The sequence below is a fragment of the Abramis brama genome, assembly GCF_963993115.1.
Source record: "Abramis brama genome assembly, chromosome: 19".
Taxonomy (NCBI): Eukaryota; Metazoa; Chordata; class Actinopteri; order Cypriniformes; family Leuciscidae; genus Abramis; species Abramis brama.
Window position 1 is genome coordinate 13315599 of NC_139981.1, and position 23304 is coordinate 13338902.

The 23304-nt window shown below is 37.0% G+C and overlaps 2 protein-coding genes across 6 annotated transcripts; both read right to left on the reverse strand.

Moving 5' to 3' along the window:
- Positions 1-746: 746 nt before the first annotated feature.
- On the reverse strand, positions 747-10989 carry cep68 (centrosomal protein 68). 5 transcript variants are annotated; one of them, XM_084092294.1, is made up of 7 exons: positions 10781-10982; positions 8223-8605; positions 5737-7158; positions 5535-5657; positions 4562-4658; positions 2459-2587; positions 747-1945 (listed from the first exon to the last, which is right to left on the reverse strand). In XM_084092294.1, the coding sequence occupies exons 2-7, from the start codon at positions 8556-8558 to the stop codon at positions 1935-1937; spliced, it is 2118 nt and encodes a 705-aa protein (XP_083948420.1). In that variant the 5' UTR covers positions 8559-8605; positions 10781-10982; the 3' UTR covers positions 747-1934. The 5 variants fall into 5 exon arrangements, 4 of the variants coding, with proteins under 4 accessions (XP_083948420.1, XP_083948419.1, XP_083948422.1 ...); XM_084092293.1 differs by having other exon boundaries at positions 747-1948; positions 10781-10981; XM_084092295.1 differs by lacking the exon at positions 747-1945 and adding an exon at positions 4246-4321 and having other exon boundaries at positions 2465-2587; positions 10781-10985.
- A 376-nt stretch (positions 10990-11365) lies between these two features.
- slc1a4 (solute carrier family 1 member 4) lies at positions 11366-22385 on the reverse strand. The gene is made up of 8 exons (XM_084092432.1): positions 21745-22385; positions 19886-19928; positions 17758-17823; positions 15742-15908; positions 15185-15418; positions 14326-14520; positions 13849-13983; positions 11366-12733 (listed from the first exon to the last, which is right to left on the reverse strand). Exons 1-8 carry the CDS (start codon positions 22257-22259, stop codon positions 12475-12477), a joined length of 1614 nt encoding a protein of 537 aa, XP_083948558.1. The 5' UTR covers positions 22260-22385; the 3' UTR covers positions 11366-12474.
- Positions 22386-23304: the final 919 nt, after the last annotated feature.

Below are 23304 nucleotides of genomic sequence, written 5' to 3' on the forward strand. Positions count from 1 at the left end.
ATTTTTTGTTGTTTTGGATGGATATTTTACATCCCAGATATGGGACATTTAGTACAAGTAGGATTAAAGCTTGTTGCGGTACATGGCCCTTACAACACTCCAAAAGGGGTTCATTCATATTTTAGTATTTATATACCATCAAGGTATTTCTAAATAATTTGAATTATTTTTTATATTTTCAGTTTTCGTAATTTAATAATTCAGCGTAAATGTATTTTATTCCAGTTAGTCCAGAGTTTTTCAGCTTATATATATCTATAATTTTTTAGTAGGTTTAGTTTGAGCTTTAGTTAACGTTAACAGTAACAACACTGGTTTATGGATCCACCTTATGAAATAACTGATTTACTGTTTAGGATTTTAAAAAAATGAATTGAGGACTTCTTTTAATACAGTATCCTCTTGGTTTCACATACTAAAATGCATGTTTGAGCTTTTTTAACTGAAAGCAACTTGCACTGACATGCCGTATCTTAAAATATGTCAGTGCCATTGTTTTTTTCTCAAGATGCACACCAGTAATGTTTTTTTTTTTCCTACAGCATGTTTATAAAAGCTACTAATTGAACTGAGGACTAATCCTGGTTTAATTTAAGCCCTGTCTGTGAAACCAGGCCTATATGTGTGCATGAATGGTAATACTTCAGTATAAATTGAGTACTTTTGCATTTAATCAAGTATCTTAATCGAAACCTACAGAGAAATATATATTTATCCTAACTAAAAAAACAAGACAAAAACAAGAAAACTATCAAAAAGGACACTGTTTATTGTTAAAAAGTTTTTTTTTATATATATATATATACATAAATGCAAAACAGTTACACATCAGTCTGTGATCTCTACAGCTGAAGTTCTCCAAAACTTTCCGCCTCAAGGTTTTGTTTAGTTTTCCGTCACATTCTTTCAGCTGAATCCATTCCACATGCATTATGCACCATCATTTATTTTTTGCATTTTGTTCCTTTGACATCTCCAAATGTTAACATACTGACAATGCTTTCACCCTAAAGGTTTAGTTCATACATAAATTAAAATTGCATCATCTGCTCACCCTCATGTCTTTCTATGCTTTCTTTTTTTCTGTGGAACACAAAAGAAGATATTTGAACAATGTTGGTAACTACACAACATTGGACCCCTTTGACTTATATCGTGTAGAGAAAATCAACAACACTGAGACGCGTTTACATTCAACAAAAGAAAGTCACACAGTTTTAGAATGTCATGAGGGTGAGTAATTGATGACCATTTTCATTTTTGGGTGAACAGTCAAGTATGAATGCTCATCCAACAGATTATTCATATATTCATCATTATACCATTACTGACACTAATAATCATTTGAGGCACAAGTTACTCAGAAGGGAAACTAAAGCTGCAGAGATGCTAATGAAGGCTGGGTTGTCCTCCATTAAAACTTAATAAGGTAATAATAATCTGAGATCACAATCATGATTGGCACATATGTGCACCTCTTCCACAGAGCTGAACAGTATTACTAAATTAGGCCATCTCAGGACATTTTCTGACATGAATATGTTAAAATACAGTAGTCATCATTTGAAATGGATCAAAAACATTCATCAAACGTTGTCCTAAGACAAGAATAGGTATTGTTCAAAATTCATGTATAACTTTGATGAAAGGTTTTGATCCACTTCAAATGTTGACTACTGTATGTATAGACAGACAATCATTAACTGGTATGTAAAAAAAACAAAAACAAAGTGATAAGTTCAACGTACATTGTGACATAACTCAAGCATGTGACAGCACATAACACCAGTTCTGGATACTGTAAGCGTGTAAAACAAAGATAATGGCGACATGAGTCAAGTTGTGTGTTTTTCATGTGAAAACACCAAAAAAATACGTCTCAGTGAAAACAGTGTGCGGACCAGATATTTGCCTTCCCAGATTCCAAATAATTCTCAGGAAATTGCTTCTGGGGAGAAAGAGTGAAAAAAGTTATGCGGCACTTTTAACTATCAAAAGAGGCTAAAGTCATGGGGGAAAATGTGAATAATGAACTGTATATTGTAGGAATTGAAATAGAGTGCTGCAGGGAGGAAATATTTTTGTAGACCAAAACCCAGAAATCAGAATTTTAGCACTTCAGCTTCCATCGTCCTGAAGTCAATGGGTTTTTGGTTAAATGCCTGAAATAAAGTCTGTGGTTAATACAAGCTTTGTAATTACGACATGACATGAACGTAGCATTATCGCAATAGCTTTTTACTTCTGCCATTGTTTTTAGGCATCAAAATTCCTAAAAAAGAATCACAAAACAACAGGTCACGAAGCTTATTTTCTGCAATAATCCAAAATTCTATTCAACTTCTATGTTGGCCAACAAAAAAAATGTCATCACTGCAGCATATTCAGTCATCCATTTATAGTAATATAACCATGTGATGACACTAGACTAGAGGGCACTATAATAGTAGATCATTACCTGATGCTTCCTCAGATCTGGGGTCAGTGAGGCAGTCCATGGCTGACAGAATAGAGGAGAAAAGATACTCTGAATGAGTTTCCAGTGTGTGAGACTGCCTCTCTATTAGCACCAGTGTGTCTTTCAGAACTGTAGGATCAGAAAAAAAATAGATATGAGCAGCAGTATGAGAACATATAAATACTAGTGATGTGTTGACAAAAGTAATGGTGTTAATTCTTGATGTGAATGCAGAAATGGAGAATGCTAGGTAACAGCACTGCTCTCTAATTCATGCATGCATGACCGCATTCTCCAAGCAGAGCGTTTCCTGTTTCTGTCCTATGTGACTGTGAGTATTGGGTTACACTGCACAACATGTCCAAAACTGAGAAGCTGTAGACACTTGTGGAAGTGTACCGAATGATCAAGAAACAAAGATAAAAAGCTCTAATGCTTCTTCTAATTCAAAATATTAGTGCAAAATGGCCGTGCAAAATCAGTTTTTGTGTGTGTTTTTAGTAATTGTTGGTTTGGTGTGTTTGAGTGCTCATTGTTACAATTACACAGCAAAAGTTCAGTGACATTTTTATTTGTGCATGGTAGAAAACACTATGCTTGAGCAAACAGTTTGTGAATAGGCAACTACAAATGATGCCCGTGAAAGAGACTGTGAACGCATTGAAAAGGATATGTTTAGTTGGTGAATAGCATAGGCTACTATTACACAGTAGCGCTAACGTTAAGCGCACCAGAATGAAATATAATATTCAGATGTAAACAGCATAGCTGACTTACAGATTCAGTTAACATCCACAAATGAATATAAGCGCATTGATTCAGGGAGCAGTGCAAAGTGCCCGTGCAAAATCAGTTTTTGTGTGTTTTTAGTAATTGTTGGTTTGGTGTATTTGAGTACTCATTATTACAATTACACAGCAAAAGTTCAGTGACATTTTTATTTGTGCATGGTAGAAAACACTATGCTTGAGCAAACAGTTTGTGAATAGGCAACTACAAATGATGCCCGTGAAAGAGACTGTGAACGCATTGAAAAGGATATGTTTAGTTGGTGAATAGCATAGGCTACTATTACACAGTAGCGCTAACGTTAAGCGCACCAGAATGAAATATAATATTCAGATGTAAACAGCATAGCTGACTTACAGATTCAGTTTACATCCACAAATGAATATAAGCGCATTGATTCAGGGACCAGTGCAAAGTGCCCGTGCAAAATCAGTTTTTGTGTGTTTTTAGTAATTGTTGGTTTGGTGTATTTGAGTACTCATTATTACAATTACACAGCAAAAGTTCAGTGACATTTTTATTTGTGCATGGTAGAAAGCAAATACTGATACTGACATAATGACATACAATAAATGTGGAAAATGTAACTACTCGATTCAGGGAGCAGGCTACACAGTGAACTCTGAGAAAACGCTACTTAAGCTCCGCTGCTTTCTTCAACCCTCTCTGTCAATGGTCCTGCGCTGTCACTCAGTGTGCAGTGTGAGAGGGGGAGGGGCCAGCTGTGCTCACTCAGTGTGCAGTGTGAGAGGGGGAGGGGCCAGCGGCTAGAGCGGCAAAAGCCAATGTGTGCTGCTTTTACCGATATATATTGCATTTCTAATCCAAACAACGTCAAACTTGGCACTGCACTTACTCATGCCCGTAGCAAGACACCTGTCAAGTTTGAAATCCATCGGACTAAAGGTTCGAGAGATATGCAAATAACACACACACACAGACAGAAATCCCGTAATTTATAGATAGATATACAGAAGTAAACAGCGTAGGTGACTTACAGATTCAGTTAACATCCACAAATGAATAAGCGCGACGATTCAGGGAGCAGGTTACACAGTGAACTCCGAAAAAATGCTACGCACAGACAGACAGACGTTTCTGTAATTTATAGATAGATAATTTCACTTCACAGCTATGGAGCCACAACTGAGGATTCAGTAACAAAATGCAGCTTTTCCCTTCCATTAAAAGGAGTCGTGCTAATTCAGTATTCAGTACAGCAGCTGAATTGTAGAGAGATGTTTTTGCTGTTATGTAAAAAAACAATTATATTATCTTATTGTATTATAGTTTGATAGAGCTAATAAGACTCACACGGAGAGGCTGAATTCATGCAATGCAAAAGCATCTCTCCAGTCTGAAGAACATCTGTTGTGAGGGGCTTATGAGCCTGAACTTCTTCCTGAAAACTCTGAAAAATATCATGTGATGCAGTTATGTATTTTTTTTTATGTACTTCTTTTGGAATAAAATTATTATTTCTTATTGTTATTAGATGCATACACTACCATTCAAAAGTTTGAGGTCGGTAAGCTTTTTCTGCCCGGTTTCACAGACAAGGCTTAAGCTAGTCCCAGACTAAAATGCATGTTTAAGCTGTTTTAAGAAAAGCAACTTGCACTGACATATCTTAAAATATGTCAGTGCCATTGTTTTGCCTCAAGATGCACACCAGTAATGTTTTTTTTTTCAAAGGCATGTTTAAAGAGCAAATTAAATGTTCTAATTGAACTAAGACCTAATCCTGGTTAAATCTAAGCCCTGTCTGTGAAATCAGGCCATTGTGTATTTGAAATAAGTTTTTTATGCTCACCATGGCTGCATTTATTTGATAAAAAAAAAATGTAATAACAGTAATATTGTGAAATATTATTACAATTTGAAACAACCGTTTTCTATTTTTAATATCTTTTAAAATTTAATTATTCCTGTGATGGTAAAGCTGAGTTTTCAGCATCATTACTCCAGTCTTCAGTGTTACATGATCCTTCAGAAATCATTCTAATGTGCTGATTTGCTGCTCAAGACACATTTCTTATTATCAGAGTTGAAAACAGTTCTGATTCTTAATATTTTTTTTGTAATATACTTGTAATTTTTTTCTTTGATTAATAGAAAGTTTAAAAGAACAGCATTTATTTGAAACAGAAGTCTTTTGTAAAATCATAAATGTCTTTACTTTTGATCAATTTAATGTATCTTTTGGAAAAAACATATTACTTTCTTTCAATAAAAAAAAAAAATCTTATTGACCCTAAACTTTTGAATGGTATTGTAGTTTACAAACCTTGTAGTCAGCCAAGGAGGCTTTGACGCTCTCCAATTCAACCATGGGAGGAGATAGAAAATCTACTTTCTCTACCACCTTGTGCAGCCACTGAATCAGCTTTTCTAGGTTTGAGCAAAATAACTGTTGAGAAAGGATGTAACAGTTCTCATAAATTCATGGCAATCTCAGAATTTTGCAATCACAAGAAAAGTCTACTCACCTGTATGTGCTGCATTAGTGACTCCTGGGTCTCATATTCATCCTGGTCTGTTTGTATTGTCCTCTGAAGCTCTGACATTGACAATCCGCTCAGCTGATTCATAATAGCTTCCACCTCCCTCAGGTTCCTTCTATTCACGTCTTGACTAATCATCTGGATTCTGGCAGCAGGCTCCTTTGCTTTCTCTAAATGATCCTTAGGTGTAAGAGGAACTTCAGAAACAGATCCCCTCCTCGCCTCAATGTCTTCATCGCCCCTTTCTTCCATCATCGGTTCATGCTTTCCTACTTGAACCCTTGGTGATCTGATAGAGGTAATCTCGCTCTCCAGGGATTCCCAGCTGGTGATGACCGGTTGACTTATCTGGTCACTAATGTCCCTCAGTTGCTGTGAAAGCACCTGAAGTTCCTGTAGATGTTCTGGTAGGCGAAGGAACTCTTCGTCTAACTCGTCTTGCGAATTAGGACGGGGAAGGACGAGTGTTGAACTAATGAAATTGGGGACAGATCTGAAAGTTGAGAAGATGCCAAATTTACGGTAATGACCCCCTGGCTTCCCGTCGCAATCAAGACTCTCAATTGACAAGCCAGTTTGGTCTAGTGAGGAGTACAGGCTACTGGACATGATACCATCTGAGGACTTTGAGCGTGATTGGTTTAGAGCTGGAAACTCAGTTGACTTTCGACCTGTTCCTGGACTAAAGCATCTCTGCTGAGTCCCTGTATGGGATAGGTCCAAACAGGACAGGGTGGAAGAGCTGAAAAAGCGGTCCAACTCAATGCCTGAGTCTTGCAACAATGGATCATTTTGTGAGAGAAGATCTCCATCTGGTGAACCCCATGTGCCTGTGATGTTGGGTCTCAGAGGGTATGTGTAGTCCAGGAGTGCCTGGTATTCCTTTTCAGGATCCCAGCTGGGGGAATTGCGGTTTGGGGAGGGTGGCATGGAGTTGGGGATGGCACAGGCCCAATAGTTGGCCTGATGAGGCGACATGTGTTTGAACCCACGTTGATGGTTCTTACTATAAAACTCAGAAGATCCTGTGTTAAGAAAAGAATCTCTTCCTGTGTCCGTCAACTCACCTGTTCTTGTTTTTACCTTACTTGTGAAACGAGACGTATGATTGGACAAGTGAGAGGTGCTTCTAGGAGTGGACATCCACTTAGGCACTGGGGGTTCTGTAAGGCTCAAGGAAGCTGAAGGGGGACTGGACAGACTGCGTTTGGCAGCTGAAGTGGTAAAAATAGGATCCTCGTCACATGACCCTAGTCTAAGGTCCGATACATTCATGGAAGTATCCAGGTCTTCTCTGGATAATGCAGGGGAGGATTTATAATATGGAGAAGCTTGTGTGATCCTTCTGAATGACTCTTTGGCCAGACTTTTGTCCTTTTCTTTAGAGGAATCTGCTTTGTAACTGATCTGAGGAGGGGAAAAAAGGAAATGTTAATAGGAAATCCTGGGATGTAGACTAAAACATAACCAGAAAGTCATTGGCTCCTTTTATTAAACAAACATTACCATTCAAACGTTTGGGGCCAGTAAGATTTTTTCATGTTTTTGAAAGAAGTCTCTTGTGCTCACCGAGGCTAAGTTTATTTGATTAAAAATACAGTGAACAGTAATACTGTGAAATATTATTACAATTTTAAATAACTTTCTATATATTAATATTTCCCAGAAAAGCAGAATTTTCAGCATCATTACTCCAGTCTTCAGCGTCACATGATCCTACAGAAATCATTCTAATATGATGATTTGCTGCTCATTAAACATTTCTTATTATTATCAATGTTGAAACAGTTTTTATCAATTTAATGCAAAAAACAGTAGTGTGTATATTGTTTTAACAAGTTTCCAAGTTCCCAAACATTACAATTGGGTCTTACTATGCTAAACCATGACCAATAATATAAGTTTTGTAAATATCTTAATTTTAAAAAAACATTTAGAACATCAAACACAATTGCGAATATGTATCTTTAATTAGAAGTAACAATTTCTGGCTCATTTCGATTCAGACATAACCAAAAATAACGACTTGTGGTTCAGTGATGGAGTCAGTTGTGGCTCAGTAATAGCTTTGAACATTCACTGACTAAATTAATATGATTCAAACCACTAACTCACAAACAAGTTTGAAACAGATTCACAAATCTCACTGATAAAAAAAATAAAAAAAATAAAAAAAATCAACAGTTTGCGAATCGGACAACACAGCTTGTGCTGTGTTTGTTGCTGTCTGCAGGAAACACTGGTTCGCACTCAACATTTGGACACACAAAGCTTTCCAAACTAATTGAAAAATATTGTTGTTTTATTTTCAAAATTTTTAGTTGCAGTCTGGAGCCCTATATAAGACTAGCATTTCAAAGTTCAGAAAGAAATAAAGCAATATAATGCAATGCTCTTTTATTGTTTCAGTTAGTAAATAGTGGTAGTAAATAGTTCCTGGTTCACCATGAACTGCGTCATTAGATTCTTACCATCTCTGAGTCTTCATGTGTGGATGAGTTCTTCAGGATGGGAATCTGGCATTGTGTGGAGATCAGTGGTTTTCTCATGGTATAGAGGCTTCTGTCTGTCATATACCTGGAAACAGGTGCCATTGTGACTGTCTTTTTGCAGCCACTCCTCTCTGTGTCTGAGTCTTTGGTCCCCAGGACATTTGCAGACCTTGTCCTCTCAATTGCCCTTTGACTGAGGGGTTTAGAGTGACCGCTGCGAATAAACTCTGGGGTCCTGGTCTTCCACCTCCCATAGCTCTTGTTCTCCATCTGCGAAGAGGTGTCTAATAAAGCCTTGTCAACTCCGAGAGCCATAGCACCACTTCCAGATTTTGTAGTTCCTCATTTGTCGAGAGCGACAGCTAAAAGGTCAAAATCACACTGTTTTAAACACTGCAAAACAAAGGCTTGAATGATCACAGAATGAGGCTCTGTGATGCGTGTGGTCTAACATGATGCAGGACTCATTTACTGTAATCGGTCATTATCTACATGTTCAGGCTTGCCTGAAATTCAAGAATGCTCTGTCATGAATGCTCAATTTTGTTGTTAAAGTGCCCCTATTATGCAATTTTAAAGTTTCCTAATGTTGTTTTGGAGTCTCCTACAACAGGTTTACATGCATCAAAGGTCAAAAAACTGTTTCATTTTCTCATAATATACATTTGCACATCACCACATTTTCAATGATTCTCAAAAGACTTGTCAGATGAATCAATCTCTCTAAATCCCGCCTTTCCGCGAACTACTCTGCTCTGATTGGCCAAGACAGCTCGGTCTGTTGTGATTGGTCTACCGCGTGTAGCTCGCATGTTGAAAACAAAAATGCCCATTGCCATAACAACGTCAGCTCTGCGTGTCCTGAGGCTTCCTACATCGTAAACTAAACACAGTAACGTACAATGACGTCGATTTTACCATATCAATCCGAGCGCGAGTCCGATGATAAAATACTGGAAGAACTAGGCCTATTCATTCAACCCAAACCTCCATCACAAGGACAACTTGAGCAGGACGATTCTTAGTGAAACACTACTCAGTTTGAGGCACATTATGAGATGTTGCACCTGTAATTCCTCACCATCAGCATTAACAAGTGCATGTCCATCAATAAACTGATTATTTTACTTGTAGGCCTACTTATTTATTTACCGAGTATTTTTCTAATTTATTGCGGTGTACATGTACAATAATTTGGCACAACACCGGTTTGAGGTTCAAGTTTTCCCTGGTGTCTGCGCGCAATAAGTGGGCGGGCAATATGCTAATGTTTCGTCTTGACGTCACAACGAAACGTTTGAAAAACAATTAATTTCATTGACTCAGAGTCGACTCTTACTTTTGAAAGACAATAACTTTATATACGGTGCACTTTCAGATTTAAAACTTTGCAGGATGTTTTCATTCACTTAGAGCTATGTTACACACTACATGAAAGGTCATTTTCAAAAATCCATAATAGGGGCACTTTAAAAGAAAAAAATAAATGATTGAATTAAATAATTTAGTAATAAAATAATAATAATAATAATAATACTCTACACTGACAAAATATAGTTGTATTAATATGTGTCAGATGAACTCTGATAAATGCAACAGTGCAGACAAAGCAGTTTCTTGTATTTCTCTGTGGAATAATAATAGGCAGGCACTGTTTTTTGATTGGCTGATGCTTCTGGTTTCCATGGCGACCAACAGAAAACGGCATGTCATAAGATGTGATCACGTGGGTAAATTTAAATCGTAGCCTGCTTGCACTGCAAACAAAGACAATCAAGTGTCTTCACCACAGAACCCTCATGGACTTTTACTTTTAATATAATACTTGTTGGTACACGGCTAGTCGGTTCGCATAATTGTTACTGACATCAATATGTTTTTTGTGGACATAAAAAGCAAGCAAGATCCTATGGGCTACAATGGCACTAGATAAAATAAAGCAGTGCGAAATCCTATAGAAAGTCATATAGGCTTGATTGGCAGTTACCATGGCAACCTAGTCATCAAACAAATGCCTAGTAGAGACTGCACCACACACACACACACATACATACATATATATATTATATATATATATATATATATATATATATATATATATATATATATATATATATATATATATATGGACGGCACAGTGTCTGTATTATGCAATCCCTCTAAGAAACCGAAGAAAAAAAGCTTTTAAATCGATTCAAATATAAAACACAATTTATAATTCACAATATACAATCTAACGTTACTTGTTTTGAAAGCCACAATCTGCAACCAGTAGCCTACCTATTTGAATAGAATAAAGTAAATATTCCTAACTGAAAACTGTGGCACGCATCGATAACGGAATGATAAAATGTATTTGGGTATCAGTCACAAACAAACAGCAGCAAGAAACAAAGTGATTCATGTTATGCCATTTTGTATCAGCCAGAAGTATCTATCTATCATACAGCGGCTTCACAGCTATGTCGACATCACTTTCACTTGGCTTTCATGGCTAAAACACCCAGCGTAACTGATCTTAAACTGTGTTTACGTACCGTTTTTGGCTATGGAAAGTCCATCGACAGCTCGATGAACTACGTGCATGTGGCTAGAGATATAATACGGTAAATAAAACACCGCTGTAGAGGAATCCAAGCGTTTAAGGAAACGGTTCATAACACAGAGGCGGGTCAAGTAGCGCAGACTGTTGCCTCTTCAGCCAATAGCGACATAAAACGAGGAGAACTGCACGAGCCAAAATTCAAGTTACTCATTAATGCGCATGTGCTTGACAATGTGACGTAAAATACTAGTTATTGTGGAGAGACCACTGTCTGAGACAATGTAATTTTTTGCCATTATTCTGGTATGAATTGTTGTCCAGACCACTGCTGAAATAACGCCTTGTCACGCCATACATGTTACATTTTTTGACGCTGGTCAGAACCAACCAATCACAGTAGTTTGTGATTATTTGATTAGGATTTAATAAAACTATTTTATAGAAATTGTTGTGTTTGGATTCAGTTTGATTATTAGCTATAAATCCTTGCAATTAAATGTTGATTACAGTTACATTATTACTATCAACAAATAATTATCCGTCACACGCAGAGAAATGTGCATGCATGTAAATCAGAGACAGATGCTTTGGATTTAATTGTAAGCAGAGACACACAGACACATCGGTAACAAGAAGACAACTAACGGTTAAAGGATAGTGGGGAAAAGTACATGGAGGTAAAAATGCATATAAAAACAAACTAACAAAGTTAATAGCTTTTAGAGTTCATCTAACATCTGAATATTTTCATAGCAACAGATTACGAAAAATAGTTTTCAATGCAGTACAAAAGGGTAAGCAATTACAATAAATTAAGCTTATTCATGCTTATCTAATTGTCGTTTTAAAATGGTTTGCTTTTTAACTAATGACCAAACTTAATATTTGGGCATAAAATGTAGCCTACAAAAAAAGTCACGACAAGTTCTTTGTTTGTAATCCCACTTACCACTAGATGTCACTAGATACCATGGGTGATGTTCTTGGGTCAAACAAAAAAATAAATATTTTATGTAGAGAACGGAGGTCTATCAGGAAATGTTTGACCCTACAGTGTTTCATTATCAGGTTGAATATCACATGTGACCCTGGGTTTTGTCTCTGTCTCTGAGCTTGGCGTTCACTTAAGTTAAATCAGATTTGAATGTACTGAAACCATAAAGCACAAGCTCTAAAATCAGCTAGAATTCACAGTACTTCACAAGCACACATGCAGTTTTGATATAGTCCCCAATAAATCACCAGACTATACCACAATGCAACAGGATTTACCATTAGGGACACAAATATATACAGCAAATACTTTACGGTGTATCTTTGAAATAGTTAATATTTCACACAGTCAGTCAAAATATAGAAAAACAAACAGATCAAGAGGTCAGTCTGTGAATGATTTCCATTACTACCCATCTCTGCTCACAGACTGGAAATATTCCCTTTTTGATTTAGCACATCATCTGGGACATGTTCTCAAACACAAAATCTGATTATAAGAAATCATTTTGGCACAGTTGGATAAGATTTTCATAACAAAAAAAACAGTCCAAACTATGTAAACTGACCATTAGTGTTCCTTTCACAGGAATGAGTAAACTTTACGTTTGACGTAAACTTCACGCTCATCATGTAGTGGTTTTTAAAGAGAGAAAATAGTGAAGAAAGAGATGGGAGACCACAGTCAACACTTTACAGTACAGACTCCAGACCGTCCCTTTCATTGAGTGTTTCATGTGAGGAGCTTTCTCCTTGGTTCTGGTGTGTGACGAGAGGGGAGGTCTCTTCTTCTGCCTTGACATTAGGCACTACCTCCACCTTCACCTCTTGCAGTTCCTGCTCCTCTTGATGCTGCTGCTGTTGTCTCTTCATCTCTCGCTCATTGATGTGGTGAAGTATTCCAGCACCGAGGGCATCCCCCTCCACGTTCACAACTGTGGTGGTGCGGTCGCTGATCACACATCAGACACACAGTTTGTTAACTCAAGGGCTAGAAAATCCTAATTCTATTCTATATTCTAATTCCTAATTCCTAATTCTATATGCCTTCATGTATCTCAAACAGTAGAGCATGGCGCTATAGCGATGCCAAGGTCATATAGGTACAAATATGGGTTCAAATAGCATTGGATAAAATAAATGTTTTGTAATTCCATAGTGAAAATTTTACATTGTGTCCTTATGTTTGAAACTGTATGTATTTATTGTATGCATTAGTTTCTTATTATAGAAGTATAACTTTTATAATTCTTATATGAAGCCTTAAAAGACCCTTAGGAACAAAAATAGACTGTAAAGCTATCAGGTTTCATGATGATATGTGTGGGGAGGGTGCATTTTATAAAGACCTTTAATATATATATATATATATATACACTTTGTAAATAGATACACTACCGTTCAAATGTTTGAGATCCGTAAGATTTTTAAATGTTTTCTTTTAAAGAAGTCTCTTATGCTCACTAAGGCTGTATTTATTAGATAAAAAATACAGTAAAAACAGAAATAATGTGAAATATTATTATAATTTAGAATAACTTTTTTGTATTTAAATCATTTTAAAATGTAATATATTATAATAATTATAATATGCTGATTTGCTGCTCAAGAAACATTACTTATCATGATTAATGTTGAAAACTGTTGCTTTGCTTAATATTTTTGTGGAAACCATTTTTTCAGGATTCTTTGATGAATAGTAAGTTCAAATGAACAGCATTTATTTGAAATAGAAATTCTTCATTGCCACTTTTATCAATGTAATGCTTCTTTTAAATTTAAAAAAAAAAAATCTTACTGAAGCATTATTAATAAGACAAAATACATTTAAATAGTTGACATAAATTAAACAAATTAAAAAAAAATATTAAATGCAATTAATCATTATTCCCTTTCCTGAATGTAAACGTGTCACTGATATGGCATCTCAAAATTACAACAGCAAATACTGATATATGAGGTTAATTGTAATTAATCAGTGTATTAATTACAATATCGATTTACAGTATTAATTTGTTGGTTGAGACCAATGTATTTATATGAGTAAAATGGGAAAAGTTGTCTTACACAATCCAGTCCACAGCCAGCATGAGTGACAGGTCATGGGTGGGCAGACCAATGGCCTCCAGAATGATAGCGATGGTGATGATCCCACCCGCTGGAATACCTGCTGCTCCCACGCTGGAAGCGGTGGCTGTCACCCTGCACATGTGAATAAGCAAATGAGCAGTCATTCATCAGATACTTCATCCAAAGCGACCAATGGTACACTTACTATAAGGACAAATTCCCTGGAGAAAAGCGGAGTTAAGTGCCATAATGCTAAAAGCTATCAACATCCATCCTTCCATCAGAGCTTCAGTTCTGTATCGCCCATTACTGCATAGCCTGCCACACTGGGACAGGCTCCAGAAAGTGAGTATGTGTTGCTTGTAAATTTAGATCAAGCTTAGCATCTCTGCCTTATATATATATAGGAATGTTCACAGTATCTATGAATACTCCTGCTGATTGAAGAAAGACCTCATAGGGATGTACACTCACAGGATTGTGAAGATCTGGCCAGCGTTGAGTTCAACGTTGTTGAGCTGGGCAATAAACACAGCAGCAACGCACTGGAAAATGGCTGCTCCGTCCATGTTGACAGTGGCTCCAATCGGTAAAATAAACCGACTGATTCGTTTGTCAACACCGTTGTTCTCCTCTACACATTTCATCATGGTGGGCAGGGTCGCTGAGCTGCACAGGCACAGAAAACAGACAAGGTTTGAGTGTGTAATGGCAAAACAGATGTAATAATGGTCAAAGCCATTCTATTGGTGGAAAAAAGGTATATAACCAACTGTTAGTAGCCTCACAACCATTACATAATGGCTTTGAATCAGTGTTATTTTAGTATTACTTATGTACTATTATAGTATTTATTGCTTTGAATTTGCTTTTATTTTAGTATTTATGCTTTTGATTTATTACTTCAACTTATTTCAGGTAGTTGCAAAGGCAACATTTCTAAAGTTTTTAAAGTTTACGTTTTTCATGTAATATTTACATTTAACTTTATTTCAACTTTATTTCAGTAAACAAAAGCAGTTTGCATTGGTTTAGTTAACAATAACAACACTGCTTTGGATTGGTCTAAGGACTGACCATTCCGGAATTGATTCCTTTGCCAACAAATCAAGGTTTTTGCTTTTCCAATAACACTACTAAAGATTTAGCAAGACTGGTGGTTCCAGGAAAAAAGAAAACAAAGCTTTTTAGTCACATTCTGGGAAACAAATGAACCCAAACATTAAACTGCATATTGCCTGTATTAAGCTATTTTTTGCTTATAGAAAAAAATAATGTAGGTTAGCTCAACTAAACCTGCTTTTAGGACTACAAATGACATAGAACAAATTACCTGGAGCAGGTAGCAAAGGCTGTGGTGAAAGGTGTGATGAGGCCAGACAGGAAACTAAAGGGGTTTTCACGAGTGAATCCAAAGTAGATAAGAGGCAAGACAATGCCACCATGGATGACGTGGCCCAGGATAGAGGCAAAAATGTACTTCCCCAAACTAGTGACCAACAGAACCACATCTTCCATTTCCACAATCTTACTGCCAACCAAGAACATGATGCCAAATGGCACATACCTGAAGGATAAAAAAACAGAATGTATCAGACATTATGTGCATAGTGCAACTTAAGCTTTTAAAATGTATAAAAGTTTTGCTTTCTTTAAGATTTCAATGTTGAATATTAAAATAATGTTTTAGCATTTTGTACTTACACATAATGCACTTGCAAATACTGCAGTATTTTATATGAATATGTGTATTTTTTTTCTCATGTCCCTATTATATATCATGGGGACAAAATATGATGTAATAAATTACATTACATTATATTGTATTACATTAAGGCTCTGCGCCTTAGACTGGATTAGATGTCAGTTTGATCAAATACCTTTACTTACCACATGATCCATGACACCAATACCATAGTGGCTTCATTGAAGGCATTGAAAAAGCGAATGAGCTCCTCTCCTTCTGTCCCAAGCTTTCTCAAAGCAACTCCAAAAACCATAGCAAAGAGAACAAGGCCCAGAATATTCATTCCATCTGCATCTGTTCCATAGGGAACCTGAAACCCACCAAAACATGTTTGTCATTGTTATAAAGTGGCTTACATAAGTAGACATTCAAATATTAGGATACTGCCGCTCAGCCTTTTCAATGTTTTCTTGGCAGCATACAGTTGAGAATTGGTTAAAGGCGAAAAATGCAACAGCAAAACAAATCTGATGATAACATTATTTTAAGCAATAAAATGTGACATATTAATGTGCTCTGATTAGTGCTGAATTTAAGTAACCTATATGAACTAATGTTCCCACTCACTGATGCAATGTCATATCTCCTGTCACTGATATGACTGTTCATGGACAAGTGACTTTCAAAAGCCAAAAATGTCATGAAGCTCGGCTCTCAGACAGAATTTCCTCAGCGGTTATGGCTGTGGGGTCACAGGTGATGAAGATCTGACGGGACTGAGCTACTGTTCAACAGAATCCCTCTCTTGTTCTGGGATTTATCACACATCCAGGCATGGCTCATCACTTGGCACACAGCACTGGTTGTTCTGTAAGCCCTACTTAAGCAATTATGGACCTCAAGCGTTCTGAGGGATTGCCCACATATTTACCCATGCACCAGCAGATACGAGACATTTTAGCTGAGCCAGGATGTAATGAAGACCCAATGATTTATACAAAGGCTAATCACATACAGCACTAGATAGAGTAGTTCATTTGCATCTGTGAATTATTATTTGCTTTTTTGCACTGAATTTGAAGGAAATACTGATGGAATAGATTTAAACATTAAAGTGTGTTAAATCGATCAAATTAGGTACAATTCTCAATGAACAAATATACAACCCAACAAGCAATAGTTGTCATTTCACCGTCAAGGTTAACTATAGACTCACCCGATATAGTCCGGCTATGAGTAACCCACTTCTAGTCAAAATAACCTTGAATTTGGTTACATGTCGTTTTTTTCCTAAATAACTTGCAAGATGTATGATATTCCATCATGTAAGCAAAATAAACAGTGATTACAAGATTCATTTATTTTCTTAATTTCTTCACTCATTTAATTTCTTTGTTATCTAATTGACTAGTCTATTCTTCGGCTATGGTTTAGACGTCTATTAAATTTTCACTGACGGCCCAAATTTTGCCTTGTTTTAGCCTAGACGTCTGGGCTGTGTTTGGGCGGCTATAAGACGTCTTTTAAATTGCTTGCTGGGAAGTAGCGAGACATATAAACTTTGTGAATGAAGGTCATTCTAATTCTGTGGAAATCTGCATGCATGTGGGTCTGGATGTAATGTAACTACATTTATTTGAGGCTGACTGTACTACTAGAAAATGACAGAAAATGTTCATTAGAAAATTATTTGAAATGTGAATATCTCTTAGCACATCCTGAGTCCTTCTACAAGCACATTGCTGCGACTAGAATGCAGACACATGGGAGGCCCTATGGGAAAGGTTTGCCATCTCCAGCTGCTTGAGTGCTCAGTAGGACAGGAGCAGCAAAACCGGCTGCATCAACCCTGGCCCTGTGCAAACAAACAGCAAGCTCTTTCAAGGCTGCCAAAGAGCCAAACACTACTGAGTGGTCTGAGACAAACCAGCCAAGAAGCCCTAACTGGACTTGAGTTTAAAAAAAAAAAGTGCAAAACTACTGGGTTAAATTGACATTTCAGCAAGTGACATGTGTTGACAATTGTTGACAGTACATGCTTAATATAGGACAAGTAAAGACCTAAAGCTATTAATAATTCTATTATATTAATGAATATAAATGTTAATTATTATTAACAATAATAATAATGTTATAATTATAAAATGTATCATTATCGTAACATAAAAATTTATATTTTTTTAATAAAATTACTATTAGAAAATAAAGAGATCATGTACCTTCTGGTAGATGAGGGTTCCATTTGTTCCATTTCCAACAAGAACCATCTTGTAATCAGTGATATACTGTGACAAAAGTAAAAGACAGAGGAAGAAAACATTATGAGCTACATGCAGTGCTTATCAAAGAGCTATTCTGGCCGATTTCAACCCGTTCCAGTGTGCGGCTTCATGAACTGGGATGCATTTGATTATTTCTCTGCACTGAGCGTGTTTTTGTGCATGTCTAGTGCCAAAATACTCACAAAAGCAGCATTTAAAGTTTAGCTGAAGAGGACTTTGAGACTGGTACACACAGAGACAATGAAAGTGATCCCCCACAGCTCTCCTATTCAGAACCCCTGTTTCTCAAAAAATCCAATTCTATGAGCTAAGCCACTCAGTTTAGTTTCCGTCTACTTCCTACCTCAAAAGTACGATCGGAGTAGGTCAAAAACATGAGACGTGGCAGTGGCACTCTACTATGGAAATAATGCAGGGTCTCGAGACATGTTTTAAAGGTTGAACTTCTTTTCGGCAATGTAAAAATGCAGCAAAATCGTGGGGGAGTGGTGTTAAAGTCACCATGAAATCAAAGTTGACTATTCTTATTTTTTTAATGGAATGTTGCAGTATTTATTATAAATTATTTATCAGTGCACATCATTATTATGTTTTTATTAATGTGCCTTCGTAATCTTTAATCAAAATAACTTCCCCTTCCTCTTGCAACGATATCTCTTGTTTACTGGTGTGAGGGCGGAACAACCTATCACTCTAATGAGATCACAGCAATAGCAAACAATCCAATCAATTCCCCATTGACAAAATCAAGTCCCGTCCTACATTTTTTCTCATTCGAGAAGGCTTTTTACCCGGATATATGCCACATAGGGAAGAAAAAACAATCACCACTTCCATTTCATGCCAACTTTAACGAAAGTAGCTGCCTTTTAAAAGCGGGGCGCTTTTCTCACAGAATGTGTTCTTGCCTTTAAAAAAATGTGAGACGTTGTGCTGCTAATGAATAGAAAAGAACACAGGATCTCAAGATACATTTTTAAAAGTTGAACTTAGTTTAAGTTAAGTTTAACTTCATCGTAAAAAAAGCTAGATCTTGGCGCAGTGTTGATAGATATCCGTGTACCCAGATAGCATACATATTCGGGCCTCATCTGGGTCAACTATGGCACAAATGGCTCAGTTCTGGCAGTGGCAAAGGTCATATGGGCCGTATCTGGCCCACACGCATCAAGCCGGTTTTAGTTTGAGTTGTGGCTTGCTGTGTGTGGCCCGGATGCGATTGCCAGCCACACTCAGGTTGAGTCATCGCCGGTATGCCATGTGGGATGTGGGCCACAACTGGGCCAGATGTCATTTGCTATCTGGGTTGCTTATGTTTACATAGACAAACATATGTTTACATATAAAAATCAGTGTAGTGGAAAGCAGAAACTCGTCTGTTAAAGGTTCACAGGCAGCCATATCTTTAATGAGATGAATTTACACTGTGTTTGCATATTCTGATGTTGACTTACATTTGATGGCAAATAAACATATTTCAGTTAGAGATAATTAAGGCAACCTGGAATAGATCTTCAAAAATTAGTTTGGACAAGTTCATATGTAACTGGCCATTAAAATAATTCCCAGGCATTTCTGTATTAATCCTGCTAATCCGTGTCTCATCTTCTTTAAAGCCTGTCTGGACTCCATCCAGGTAAGTGTTGATGGAAATCCCACTGGATAAAGAAACATTCTCCTAAAGAAACATCCCATTATTTGCAGCCAATGACCCTGTTTCTCTTTCTGAAGCTACTCTGGCCTTTAGAAAAAATTTATTTTTTGCAAATAGATAACTGTTAAGCAGTTGACCGTGTGGTACAACTCAGTGAACTAAGCCAGGTTGCCAGGCACCAAGGAATGGAATCAGCTTTCTATGGTAACTGCCTGGTTGCTTAGTGGTGAGAGAGGATGGGAGGTATTTATTGAGTAGGGACAAAAATGGTCACTCCATTTTGTGACTCTCTCAATTAGAGATGAAGGAGCTGTTAACATGGAGGAAGTGATCTACAAATATTCATTCTGGACATAACCGTGTGCGTGCGTGCGCGTGTGTGTGTGTGCGTGTAGAAAAAAAGTAACTCACTGAGCGGAAAGCTGCAGCCACCAGGTTGGATGGAAACAGGTTTCTGGAAAGGAAAAACAAGCAAGAAAGATAAACCAGTGATGCAGACATGTGTAAAAATGGGCTCTTATCATCACAGATGGACACCACTGGTGTTCCATTGCTAAATTCCCACCCGTTTGCATCATGATGGACCTGTAAAGGAAGTTTTGCATTGATCCATGCAGATCAATATCTTTATCTAAACAGATATTCAGTCACTCTACAGAATGGATTATTTTAAACTAAACTGAGTTTTAGTTCTTATTCATCATATGACCTGAGTTAAAAGAGGATTAATCTAGTAACCCTGTGAACTGTGGGGCAAAGTGGAGTGTATTTTCTCCAGCTTCATGCAAGCCTATTATATAGTCATTCTTCAAGTTCTGATTACATAATTGCATAGAAGATTTATACTTCAACAAGAGAAACTTTAAAGACGTTTTACTAACAGATTTCAGGTTTCAAGATATGTGCACATTTGGTCCAAATAGGGTGAACAATAATGTTCATGTGTGTTCATGTAATGATGTATTTTTTGTGATTAAATTTGATGTAATTTATATTTGTAAATTACTGATTAGTGGAAATAGCAGGACACTTATGTTAAGTTAATAGCAAACATGTTTGCTGGAATTTTGAAAAAATGTAATTTCCTTTCATGAAAAATAAAATTGTCACAATTATGTTCCTGCTGGAAAAACTAATTTTTTTTGCAATATTGTAGCTGATTTGTTACTGGTCCATGGTGATCTCTCAACCCTAATACAGATCTACAGGGTCAATTGCGACCCCACCAGCTGGTAGTCCATCCATTGTGTCCATCATCTAGATCAACTTGGATGAATAAAGACCATATTCCTGCAAAAACAAATGTAAAACCAGCATCAGAAAGGTAACTCCTAGGCAGCCATAGCCTAATTTTGGTCTTATAGCACAGCAACAATTGGGCTGTTATGAAATATTTTAACTGTTGTGAGCCAGGTTAATAGTAAGACACATAATGATCAAAATCAATCAGAACAGTTTCAGAAATTGTCACACTATACCTTGACATGTTACAAAAAGAAATATGCCACTTATAACAGACAACCAATTAAATACAATATATTTTTGTCATTATCCAATCATCATTTAAAAACATTAATAAAAGTTTAGAGTCAGTGGTTTGTAATTTTTAGAGGCTTTTAGAGAATCTGTTGATGGATTTTCATGTGTTCACAGAGATACATATTGAAACATGATGTCCATGATGATGATTCCAGGCAAATTACATTTTCAGAATGACAATGATCCTTATTTGTGACAGTTATTAATTGATGTGATTGTTTCCTTACTTGTAGAAGCTTATCAATCATTTTTTCTCCTACTTTACTTGATGTCCCAATTGTGCTGAACTCTCACTATGCTTTCTGTCTAAAACATTCTCTTTTTGCCAGAAATGTGAGAATTTTTCCAGTTGTTTTTCCAGCTCTTCTTTCCCTGTCTGGAGCAATAATTAAATTCACAACAGTCGGTGGCTTAAATAGCTTAAAAAAAGAAAGAAAGAAAGAAAGAAAGAAAGAAAGAAAGAAAGAAAGAAAGAAAGAAAGAAAGAAAGAAAGAAAGAAAGAACGAAAGAAAGAAAGAAGATGTACTTTATACATTTAGAAGATGTAAAGTATGAGATTATTGTCACATGATCTGCACGCATTCGTGTGTGTGGCCACATACGGCAACCTGCAGGAGTGGATTAGTTGCCATAGTGGTCTGCTTTCTTTCTCACGTCAGGTTGAAATATATTTTTATCACCAATTTTTACTATATATTATTATCAGTAATTTTCATAACCAAAATGATACCTTGCCAGGTCTAAAAACGAATCCGCTGTCTCTTTGTTGGAGCTCAAGCCTTCCAGCCCCAAGTTGTTGGTGTTCAGCGCTCCGGCTCCCACGCCGGGTTTGATGATGAAGGCGAGCGCGACCCCGATGGATGAAGCTATCAGAGTGGTCACCAGAAAGTAAGACACGGCGATCCCTCCGAGCTTTCCCAGCGAGCGCGTGTCCAGACTCGCAGCGCCAGAAATCAAACTGCAAACCACTAAAGGAAGGATGATCATCTTGAGCATCCTCAGCAGCATCTCCCCGGGGAAGGCGAAATAAGTCATCTGCGCTCGGGTTAGGTTCATGTTCCGGACCATCATCCCGAGCCCTACGCCCACCAGAACCCCGGACACCGTCAGGATCACTAGGAGATTTCTTTTGAGGAAGCCCATCAACCTGTCTTTAAAGCTTTTCTTTTTTGATTTAATTGAGACCGCTGGCAACGGGCTTTTGTGCCCGGCGTGCCCATTGATTTCGCTCTTCTTCTCCTCCATGATTTTCTCTTCACACTCAGTATTTCCACCCGTTTTAAGAGGTGCAGGCTCTTCTCATCAGCAGCGTGCGCGCGCTTGGAACGGAGCGGAGTGGATAGCGCTTGTAAAAACCGGCCGGCACTTATAGACATGTGCTGATCCACCAATGGCGAGGGGTCTTTCAGAGATGAAGACTCAGGGCATGCGCACTCCTGGACTCCTGAAATGATGCAACAAGGCAAAGGGTTGCTGATATCAAAACATAAATCAATGATTTATTATTATTAGCCTATTATTATTATTATTGGGTGATTTCATATGTGTGAAACACTTTTTCCATTTTGTGTGCTAATAAATTGCAACAAGGCAAAGGGTTTCTGAATCAGTGCAATGTATTGGTATTATTATTGGGTTATTTCATCTATCTATCTATCTATCTATCTATCTATCTATCTATCTATCTATCTATCTATCTGTCTGTCTATCTGTCTGTCTGTCTGTCTGTCTATCTATTATCTTTCCAGGGACAGGTAAAAAAACATGGATTTATAAAATAAACATACTAGATTTCTGTTTATGGGTTAAGGACAATGACTATAATAAGATATAGTTAGTGTCCACTTTTTTATTGTTATAGTCAGAATCTACACATTTTTGTGTAAAGATTTTCCCCAAGTTAAAGAGCCTAAGATGTAAATACTTTTTTAGCTGTCTGTAGTTGCTTTCCCCTGAACCTCAACTATTCTGTTCCAAAAATAACATTTCACAGCTGCCAAACCAGGAGCACAGGAAGCTGAGTTTGCTCTCCAGTCTTTGCTATAATATACTGAACCCCACTGTGAGGAGGTTTGGACAGAACAAGACTGAAGATTTTAAGCCCCAATATGTCGTACACTGAAAATAATCTTTAGAAGTAGCTTGCATTAAAGGTATAATATTGTTAAAAGTATTGCAAAAGTAATGGTTTCATTAGTTATTATTAGTTAACTACTTTAGTTAACATGAACAAATTAATAATACATCTACAACATTTATTAATCTTGGCTAATGTTAATTTCAACATTTA